Source organism: Gracilinanus agilis, chromosome 1 (assembly GCF_016433145.1).
Source record: "Gracilinanus agilis isolate LMUSP501 chromosome 1, AgileGrace, whole genome shotgun sequence".
Classification (NCBI taxonomy): domain Eukaryota; kingdom Metazoa; phylum Chordata; class Mammalia; order Didelphimorphia; family Didelphidae; genus Gracilinanus; species Gracilinanus agilis.
In genome coordinates, this window is record NC_058130.1 from 465171114 (window position 1) to 465182843 (window position 11730).

The 11730-nt window shown below is 33.9% G+C and overlaps 1 protein-coding gene across 1 annotated transcript; it reads left to right on the top strand.

The window, feature by feature from the left end:
- The first annotated feature begins 1236 nt into the window (after window positions 1-1236).
- LOC123231618 (ADP-ribosylation factor-like protein 5A) lies at window positions 1237-2774 on the top strand. The gene has a single exon (XM_044657900.1). It carries the CDS (start codon window positions 1237-1239, stop codon window positions 1774-1776), a length of 540 nt encoding a protein of 179 aa, XP_044513835.1. The 3' UTR covers window positions 1777-2774.
- Window positions 2775-11730: the final 8956 nt, after the last annotated feature.

The window sequence follows — 11730 nt, forward strand, 5'->3', positions numbered from 1 at the left end:
ATTTTCCTGAATCCAAATCCCGCCTCAGACACTTGCCAACTGTGTGACCTTGGGCAAGTCACTTAACCCTGGTTGCCTCAGTTTCCTCATCTATAAAATGATCTGGAGAAGAAAATGGCAAACCACTCTAGTATCTTTGTTAAGAAAACTCCAAATGAGGTCATGAAAAGTCTAACACAACTGAAAAAGCTGAACAGCAGCAGTGCCCTACCCTCCCACCACCACCAATTAAACCTTACAATCTCAGATCCCTTTATACAGGAGTATAAAGTGTGGATTTTGTTGGTATTCACTTGTTTTAGTCGTGTCTGACTCTTCACAACCCCATTTTGGGGTTTTCTTGGATGTGATTCTCACCAACAAGGAAGAACTGATATTTGAAGTAGAAATGATGGGAATCTTGGTGGAGCAGGGGAATGACCATTCTATCTTGGGATTCCTGATAGAGAAGTAGATGGAAATTGACTGTAGTGGGAGATGTAGCCTAGATTTTGGTTGAATAGATTTCAAAACATTTGGAGAAATGATAGCTATACTCCCATGAACTAAAACCTTGAAGGATATTCAACCTATGGGGGACAAAAAACTCAAAGGAATGAAATTCTGAAGATACCCAAATGAACAATATTTCCAAGGGAGGAAAAGTAGGAGTTATGGATGAACATAAAACTTACTGACCAAACTCAGATTTTGAAAAGATATGTGGCAGCAAAGGTAAGGAATAGAAGGTGAATACAAAACATGTCAAAGTCCTTTAAGGGAGATGTCCCTTTAATTTTCACTGAGAACTCTCAAAAACAAAACTCTTACTTTCTGTTTTAGTAACAATTCTAAGACAGAATGTCAAGGTCTAAGAAAATAGGTTTAAGTGACTTGCCCAGGGTCACACAGCTAGGAAGCATTTGAAGCCAGATTTAGATCCTTCTGACTCCAAGTGTGGTGCTCAATCCATTGTGCCACCCAGCTGTTCAAGTTCCTTTAAGAATATTGTTGGGCGCCGCGGCGGCAGCGGCAGCGGCAGCGGCGGCGGGGCCTCATGCGCAGCGCGGCAGCCTGGGCTTCGGCCTCCCTCCGGCTCCCGTAGAGCGGGCCGGTGGCAAGAGCAGTAGCCGCCAAGGCCGTGGGGACTCTGGCTCGTCTTCCTCCTTTTCTCCCTCCTTCCCCTTGGCCGTCGGGTACTGAGCCGGGGGAGGGGAGGCGGCCTGGGTGGCCGGGGCGGGGGCTGCTGCTTTGAGGATGGGAATCCTCTTCACCAGGATATGGAGACTGTTCAATCACCAGGAACACAAAGTTATCATTGTTGGTCTGGATAATGCAGGGAAAACCACCATTCTTTACCAATTTTCTATGAATGAAGTTGTACATACATCCCCTACTATAGGAAGTAATGTTGAAGAAATAGTAGTTAATAATACACGTTTCCTAATGTGGGATATTGGCGGCCAAGAATCTCTTCGTTCTTCATGGAACACTTACTATACTAACACTGAGTTTGTCATAGTTGTTGTGGACAGTACAGACCGAGAGAGGATTTCTGTAACTAGAGAAGAACTCTATAAAATGTTAGCACATGAAGATCTAAGAAAAGCTGGATTGCTGATTTTTGCTAACAAACAAGATGTTAAAGAATGCATGACTGTAGCTGAAATTTCCCAGTTTTTGAAGCTCACTTCAATTAAAGATCACCAGTGGCATATCCAGGCGTGCTGTGCTCTCACTGGTGAGGGATTGTACCAAGGACTTGAATGGATGATGTCACGACTTAAGATTAGATGATCTCTACTGACCTCTATTTGTAGACTTTGCATAAATGAAGTGCTGGACTATAATTAACCTGAAAGCTGCAAAAATTAATGGGTTAGATATATTTATAATAAACTGACAAATTTTTTCTATAAGAAACAAATTAAGACCACTTCTTTGAAAAGAAAGATGGAGTCTCACGTTCCAGTTTGCTTTCACATTAGTTTCTTCTGAAGTTAGGTCTTAAAGCTGTGATTGACATTTCTGTCATGATGAATCCTCTCAGGACATTGTGTAGTCTGTGGTAAGTATAAAGGGAGAGGAAAGCATTTTTAACTACAAGAGCTTTATTATCAGTATAAACCTCCCTAAGATGAATGTTGTCTTTTTGTTTGATTAAGTCAAAAAATATCAGCGGCATAAGTATTCAATTTCCACTATTTTTAAATGTATTGTTAATATGAGAAAGATGTTTTGCATCAGTTTGTATATGTATTGTGTGTATACCTCAAATTTAGGTTAATGGCTTTGATTTCTATACTAAAGAAAGGTGAATAATATATCTAACCTAAGTGAATAACATGCTTACTTATACCTAGAATGAAACCAGTACGTAGATATTGACATGCCACTTATACTTTGTCCTTTATGTTCTCTGTTTTGTATTAACATACCCAGAAAAATTTTGCACTGCTTCTTTAAAAAAAAAGAAAAATGGAAAGTTTCTAAATTTTGAGAATGGGGACAGGGGTCAAACTTAATCACTCACACACACACACACAATATGGTACACTGGAGTGGAATTCTTATGCAGTAGTTGATTTAGTATTATGAACTGCCACTAATTTATTTCCAGAATGTTCTTTTTTTTTTAAAGGACTAATACTGTCTTATTTAAGTAATCTTGTATTTGAAATTATGAGAATACAATTTAAGAAGTAAATTTCCAAAGTCAATTATGAAAAAAAACATCTAAATGTGTCTTCAAATGGTGTAACCCTTCAAAGATTCTGAAGTATTGGTTTTAGTTAGAATCATTGTATATACGTCGAATTATAATTGTTGATGAATTTGACGTCTTCATGAAAAATGCATACTGTTCTGGTCACTGAAATGTGGAGGTTTTGTCATTGGTTCGTAATGGTCGGCTATGGAAGGCAAGAAGTTTTTTTTTTTTTACTTTTTGAGTTTTAAAACATATCAGAGTATTTTGAGAACATTTAAAATTATAGCTAAGTGACTTCTTCCCATTTATATTGCTTAATCACTAGGAACTAGAAAAAGCAAACATTTCTAAATGTTTATTATTTCCAAATGATTCTGCATGGTAGGTGACTTAAAGTATTCTATATTAAACTTTATTGACATTTACAGTACTGTTACTCATAGTGCTATAAATGTTGAAATGATACCTTTAAAAATTTGTTAAAATCAAAATATAAGCCTCTGATATAACCATGAACAGTCTTTATATCAATACTGTTACCTCTAAAAAATTCTTGTGTATTATATTGGCTTAACTTAAAAAACCCAACTATTTCAAAATAGTATAATTCAAAGTATACAAGAAATAACAGTAAAGCTTAATGTGAGCCTTTTCAAAATTAATAAATTTATAGGGAGAAATAGCTGCATATGTCATAAATAATAATAATATAGTTTTAAAAATCATTACTACCAAAATATGTAATAAAAATAAAAAAATTTTAACTAAGTCGGAAGCATGTGGTTTGGATAGATTAAGGGCCTTGTGTTTTATGTTTTTATAGCCAATATACATTTTCAAGCTTAAAATGAAAGCATGAAAATTCTAATTATGTAAAGGTCAGTATGCTTTTGCAAAATGAATCATCAAACTAGATCCTTATTGATCCAAGTTTTATGAATTTTCAACCTCTAGGTATTCTCAAACTTTTTTCCCAAGCCCTTAAGTAAAAGAAGTTTTAGTAAAATGTAGAGGATATTTTAGACCCCAGAAATGGTAATTATAATTAGAAGTTGAGACTTTCTTAAAGTGGGGGCACATTAAGCATCTCTCCAGTTTTTACTTTGACGTAGGTCCCTTTAATGGCTGCCTCCAAGTCATGTTGATGCCAGTATGCTCTCTTTCTAATGTTTTATTTTCCAAAATTATTGTATATTGTTAAATACAATTTAAATAAAAGTATATTTTAAATATACCTGGTCTTACCAAAAAAAAAAAAAAAAATAATATCTGTTGTTAAGTGATTTTATAATTTTATTTTTTTTAAATTTATTTTAATGTTGCTAGAATATTTTGGTACTATAAAAGAGTCATCATCAAAACAATCTGGTGCTGGTTAAGAAATAGAAGGGTGGATCAATGGAATAGATGAGGGGTAAATGACCTCAGCAATCTAGTGTTTGATAAATGCAAAGATCCCAGCTTTTTGCATAAGAACACACTATTTGATAAAAACTGCTAGGAATATTGGAAAATAGTATGACAAAAATTAGGTTTAGATCAATATCTTACGCCCTTTATCAAGATACAGTCAAAATGGGTATGTGAATTAAACATAAAAAATGACATTTTAAGTAAATTAGGGGAATATAGAATAGTTTACCTTGCAGATCTATGGACAAGGGAATAATTTATGATCACATAAGAGAGAGTATTATGGAATGTAAAATGAATTATTTTGATGATATTAAATTTTAAAAAGTTTATACAAACAAAAGCAATGCAAACAAGATTAGAAAGGAAACAACAAAGTTGGAAAAATTATAACAAATTTATCTGATAAAGGTCTCATTTATCAAACATATGAAGAATGAAGTCAAATTTATAAAAATCCAAGTCATTCCCCAATTGATAAATGGTCAAAGGATAGGTGTTTTTCAGATGAAGAAATAAAAGATATCCATAATCATGTAAAAAAAATCCTAAATCCCTCTTGATTAGAGAAATACAAAATAAAACACCTTTGAGGTACCACCTCATACCTATGAGATGAGCCAGAATGATAGTAAAGAAAAATAAGAAATGTTAGAGGGAATGTGACAAAACTGGGACACTAATGCATTACTCGTGGAGTTGTGAATTAATCCTACTATTCTGGAACACAATATGGAATTATGTCCAAATGGCTATAAATGAATGCATATCATTCTATCCAGTAATACCACCACTGGGTCTGTATTCCAAAGATATGAAAAAATGGGAAAGAAACTATTCCTACAAAAATATTTATAGCTACTCTTTTTGTAGTGGCAAAGAATGGGAAATTAAAGGGATATATCTCAATTGCAGAATGACTGAACAAATTGTGATATATGATAGTGATGGAATACTATTGTGCTATAAGGATTGATGAAAAGGATAATTTCAGAAAGCTGGAAAGACCTACATGAACTGATGAAGAGGGAAATAAGCAGAACCAAGAGATCATTATAAACAGTATCTGGAATATTGTGTAATGATCCAATATGAAATACTTTGCTAATAACAACAATACAAGGATCAAGTACAATTGTGAGGATTTATGAAAAAGAATGTCATTCACTTCGAGAAAGAAATATTAGAGTAGAAATTCAGATAAAAATATGATTTACCAATTGTTTATTTGGGTATATGTTTTGAAGTTTTGTTTCTACAAGTTTATTTGCTTACAATAATGAATAATATTGAAATATGTTTTGCTTGAAAATACACATATAATACATGTATAACCCAGATTGAATTGCTTATCAGCTTTGGGAGGAAGGAGGGAAGAAGGGATAAAGATAAAATGGACCATATAACTTTGCAAAATTTACATGGAGATTTTTTATTAAAATTTAAAAAGGAAAAAGAGAATATTTGGAAATGTGTTAAGATGTTTGCAATGAATATCTAATTTCTAACACTGATTTGCAGTTTTTTCTTTGCTTTTGAAAAAATATAATTTAAGCTGGGATATACCTTATTACCATATTGTTCTTATGGTCATTTTTTAAATATGCCAATATCCATTATTTACTGAAATGGATATTTGGGAAGATAGAAAAAAATCTAAATCAAGACTGTAATTCCATAATAAGAACATTCATGGTTGAGGTTCAAAAATAAAGGCAACTTCTATCATTCAGAGAACAATTCTAATTGAATGTCTACATTTTCAATAAAATCTCACATTTTACAACTTTTCTATACAAGGGATGTACCCATTTAAATTAATTCAGACATATACCATATATACATGTGTGTGTGTGTGTGCATAGTACTTATGAATCTAGGAGCTAAAGAAGAGAAATCAAATTTCTCCAAGTGTTTTGGACAATGTTTTACTAACTTCTTTTTATGGCTCTTGGAAAAAAATATGAAACAACTTCTACCAACCGAAAGCCTTTTTATAATTTATGCAAATTATTTAAGTGAAAGGTAGAAAAGGACATCAATTTGTTATGAGTTGAGCTAGATATATATGAGTGGGGAAAATGATGACCCATTTATTTCAGTTAGTGAAATTAACCATATCTGTTTTTGTTTTGACAAGACCATGTAGTGACACAATAAAATTATCCTTGGTTAATTGGTCTAAATCAATGATTCCCAAAGTGGACACTACTGCCCCCTGGTGGGTGCTGCAGCTATACAGGGGGCCAGTAATGGCGACACTTCTTTTGTATTACATTCTATTCTGAGTTCAATAAATAGTTTCATAATTTGCAGGGGATGCTAAGTAATCTTTTTTCAGGACAGGGGGCAGTAAGCCAAAAATGTTTGGGAACCACTGGTCTAAATAAAATAAATTATCCTAGCCCTGTCTAATCTGAATGGCCCAAGCACAAAGAAACTAAAGGAAATATTAGTTTTACCCATATTTTTCTGGACAATATTTAGTCTGATAATAGTAGTTTTAGCTTTTAGTCGCTGTTTTTCCAATACTATTCTTTGTTTAAAGTAACACATACAATACATATTTACTTAAAGAAATTTAATAAAGGTGTTACCATTTTAATGAGGCAACATATATCAGAAAGAAATTTTGCTATTTTCAAACTAATGAAACTGTTTCATTTTTTATAACTATTTTCATATTTCAAGAACATCTATATTTGTACATAGAGATATATAGATATATGATGGTTACTGACATGTGGAGGATTTATTTTTTACTGTATGGTAGGTGAGGTTCAGAATAGAGACTTTCAAAGTTTCTTTTAATTTAAATATATTTTTATTTTAATGTAGAATATTGCTTTTTAAAATCTTGATTCATTTAGTAAAATAATCTCTGTCATAATAAAATGCAGAAAATGATGTTAGAGAGAGAAAATATTTTGCTAAAATTTCCCAAGTAGCAAATATTTAATGCAGTTTATCCTTTGAATAAAACTTTATTTAAAAAAATAGCTACATGGCAATTGTTTCCTCTTCCATCATGATCTCCACACAACTTGGTATATTTATAAGACTAAAAAGATCATTTATAATCACAAACAAAAATGAAGTAAATGATTGTCTCAAATATGAAGTGAAAAAATGTACTTTCATCTTCCTTTTCTTGATTCTTTAAGAAATTTTTTTGTAAATTATTTTGGACATAATACTTATAAGTCCACGACTATGCAAAGCATTACAATGAGCACTAGTGGATAGAAAAGATATGTACTATGACTTTAATGATTTTATAATCTAAGAGAAATATTATGATTTTAAAATTTTAACTAAAGAAGTATTTCTGATATGTAGAGCAATACGAGGAGAGGCGGGAGGAAGAATATTTCTTAAACAGAATGTGTATTTCTGTATTCATCTCAGTAGCTTTGAGCTTATCTATCACAATTAAATATGCTTTTGGTTCTCCCAGAGAATTGATTGCCACTGCTATAGACATGCTTCTGGTACAGCAACAAGGAAAAAGAGATCATTCTAGACAGTAGCTTAAAGAACAATGAAAATTAGTAATATTGAACTTGTTGAATTCCCCTTGGCCATCCATGTCTGCTCTCTTTTAAAAAGTTGTATGTAGCTCTTTAAACATATGGAAGAATGAGGTGTATGTGGAGTCATTACACCAAATTATTCAGGGTGATACATCCATCTCACTTTTGAGGTATAGCTGCTATTCTCTATTGGAAAGACTAAGAAGCCTAAAGTGAAATTCTGAAGTGTCATGTTATAATTTATTTTTAAAAAAATTACTAATCAGTCCAAATAAATGTTTTAAATTATAATTAAGTATCTTGTGAGGCTACATTACAATAAAGTAAGAATTATTTCCAATTAAATGGATATTAGTGGACTATTCAAAATGTCCCTCTCTTGTTCATTGTTTTCAGTATATGATTCATCTAATGGTGGCAGAGTAAAAAACAGCGCTTAACCTCTCCTAACCAAAACATACAGGACTCCTCAAGGGGAAATAAAAAACAAATCCAGACAGAGGGACCCCACAACAGGGCGCAGCATGGAATTGGGGCATTTCCATGCTAAAAAGGGGTGAAACAGCTCTCACTAAATCGCAGGCTGAGCAACCCCCCCACAGACACACACCACCTACAATGCCAAAGACAGCGCAAAAGAAGTAGAGCAAGTTTGGGGCACGCAATGAGTCTTTGGCAGCTCCAGGGCCTGCTCCTGAGAGTAGCAAGACTTAACACCCCAAAAGGATAAAGAACACGCACGGATATTGAATGCTGACACTGAGTGCAGGCTCAGATGGAGGCGGAAGCAGGCTCGAGAGAAGGCTCTGAAACCTTAAGTGGGGAACCAGTGCAGATGCGTATAAGACTGTGGAACCAGTTCCCCGAGACTTGTAAAGGAGCCTCCAGCAGAGGATGAAGCAAGGGGGGACAAGCAGGAGGCTTGACCTTGAGAATAACCAAATCTGAGACTTCAGGAGCTGAAAGTGTGCAGACAGACGTTGTGCGTGAGGATAAAGCTGAGAAGGGGCTGGGCTTAAAATGGCAACCAAGAATCAGAATGCCTAGAAGAGAAAGATTAACAACAAGAAGAAATTTTTAACACTCCACAACTTTTACACAGAGAAAATCCAGACAACAGAGCAAACAGAAGAGGAGAACAAACAAGCAATCACATCTGGACCCTCCCAAAATAATGAAAACTGGTCACAAGCTCTTGAAGAGTTCAAATCTGAGATGATGAGAAAGTTGGAAAAGATTTGGCTAGAGAAATGGGAAATAACTCAAAAGGAAATCAGGCAAGAAAATAACAGTTAAAAAGGCAGAATTTTGCAATTGGAAAGTGAGGTTCAGAAATCAAATGAACTGATAAGCAAATTGAACACCTGAAATGACCAGATTGAAAAGGAAAACCAAAAGATTATAACCGAAAACCAATTCCTAAGGGCTAGAATTGAGAATTAGAAGCCAATGATCTCTCAAGACAGCAAGAACAAATAAAACAAAGTCAAAAGACTGATAAAATAGAAGGAAACATGAAATATCTTAATGAGAAAGTGAAAGACCAAGAAAACCGGTCCAGAAGAGACAATCTGAGAATCATTGGTCTTCCTGAAAAAGCAGAAATTAATAGAAATTTGGACTGAATAATTCAGTAAAATTGCCCTGAAGTTCTAAACAAGAGGGCAATATGGACATTGAAAGCATCCATAGATCACCCTCTACACTAGACCCAGAAAAGAAAACACATAGGAATATAATAGCCAAATTCAAGAGCTTCCAAGTAAAAGAAAAAAATTTACAAGAAGCCAGATAGAGACAATTCAGATATCAAAGAGCAACAATCAGAATCACACAGGATCTGACAGCCTCCACTCTAAGAGACCCCAAGGCTTAGAATATGATATTCAGAAAGGCAAGAGAACTTGGTCCTCAACCACTGATTAACTACTCATCAAAACTGAATATATACTTCCAGGGAAAAGTTTGGGTATTCAACAAGATAGCAGATTTCCAAGTATTTGTACAGAAAAGACGAGGACTAAATGGAAAGTTTGATATACAACCACAAAAGTCAAGAGAAACATGAAAAGATAAATAAGAAACAAAGGGGAAAGAAAGAAAACTCATATTTTTTTTTAAATTTGCCTCTTTAAGGGCTTAAATAAGATCAAATTATCTGTATTCCTATGAGGATAAATGCTATGTATAATTCTCTGTAGTGAACTCTATTCACTATTAAAGTATTCACTATTATAGTAATAAGAAGACTAATCCATAGGGAGAGGTTGGAATACTAAATGGTCTAAGATGATATGGTGAGGTGGGAAAGAGGGGGGTGAATAGTAGGGGACACCAAGAGAAACTTGAGAGAATAAGAAAAATAGGATATGATATTACACACAAAGAGGGCATGGGAAGGAGAGGGGAAAAATCCTATTATAAGAAGGAGAGGAAGAGAGCATTAAGAGGTAATATTTAATCCTTTCACTCAGTGTAATCAACCTGGAGAGGGAAGAGTAGCTATATTATCCATTGGGATATAAAACTCTATCTAACCCTACTGAGAAAGTCAGAAGGGATAAACCAAGGGGAGCAGGGGATTGGGGAGGTCAAAAAAGGGAGGGGAGAAGAAGGAGGAGGGAATTCATTAGGCCTTTAAAAATAAAAAGAGTAGAATAATAAGGGAGGGGGTAGAAAGGGAAGTTAATCAAGGGAGGGGATAAGGGTTACTGGCTTAAAGGAAACCACTGGTTTAAAAGGAAATAATGTAAGGAGAAGGAGTAGAACTAGGGGAGGATACAAAAATGTCAGCAAATGCACAACTGTTAATTATAACTCTGAGTATGAATGGGATGAACTCTCTCATAAAACAGAAGCAAATACTAGAGTGGATCAAAAACCAAAATCCTACCATATGTTGTCTACAAGAAACACATAAGAGGCAGGTGGACACACACAAGTTTAAGGTAAAGGGCTTGAGCAAAATCTTTTGGGCATCAAATGAGAAAAAGAAGGCAGGAGTGGCTATTATGATTTCTGACAAAGCCAAAGTAAAAATAAATATGATTAAAAAAGACAGAGAAGGTTATTACATCCTGATTAAAGGCAGTATAGACAATGAGGAAATAACATTGCTCAATATGTATGCACCAAGGGGTATAGCACCCAAATTCATAAAGGAGAAACTGGCAGAGCTCAAGAAGGAAAAAGATAGTAAAACCATAATAGTGGGAGATCTAAATATTCCTCATTCAGATCTAGACAAATCAAACCAAAAAATAAATAAGAAAGAGGTAGAACAGGTGAATGAAATCATATAAAAATTAGATTTAATTGATATGTGGAGAAAAACAAATGAGGACAAAAAGGAATACACCTTCTTTTCAGCCTCACATGGTATATTCGCAAATATTGACCATGTAATAGGGTATAGAAACATTGCAAACAAATGCGAAAGAGCAGAAATAATAAATGCAACCGAAGATAATAATGCAATGAAAAAATGATTATTAAGGGCACCTGGACAGGCAAATCAAAAACTAATTGGAAATTAAATATGATTCTCCAAAACCAGTTAGTCAAAGAAGAAATCATAGAAATAGTTAATAATTTCATTGAAGAGAATGACAATGATGAGAGATCCTACCAAATTCTGTGGGACACAGTCAAGGCAGTACTCAGGGGGAAATTTATATCCTGGAGTGCATATATTAACAAATTATGGAGGGCAGAAATGAATGAATTGCCATGAAACTTAAAAAAACTAGAAAGAGAGCAAATTAAAAATCCCCAGATGAAAACTAAATTAGAAATACTAAAAATAAAGGGAGTGATTAATAAAATCAAAAGTAAAAGAACTATTGAACTAATAAATAAGACTAGAAGCTGGTATTTTGAAAAAACAGATAAAATAGACAAAGCACTTGTCAATCTAATAAAAAGTAGGAAAGAAGAAAACCAAATTGTCAGGATCAAAGATGAAAAGGGAGACCTCACCTCTAATGAAGGGGAAATTAAGGCAATCATTAAAAACTATTTTGCCCAATTATATGACAATAAATATAACAATCTTGGAGATATGGATGAATACTTGCAAAAATATAAATTGCCTAC

What these genes read in the sequence shown, in the direction of transcription:
- LOC123231618 (XM_044657900.1), top strand. Translation starts at nt 1,237, where the DNA reads ATGGGAATCCTCTTCACCAGGATATGGAGACTGTTCAATCACCAGGAA.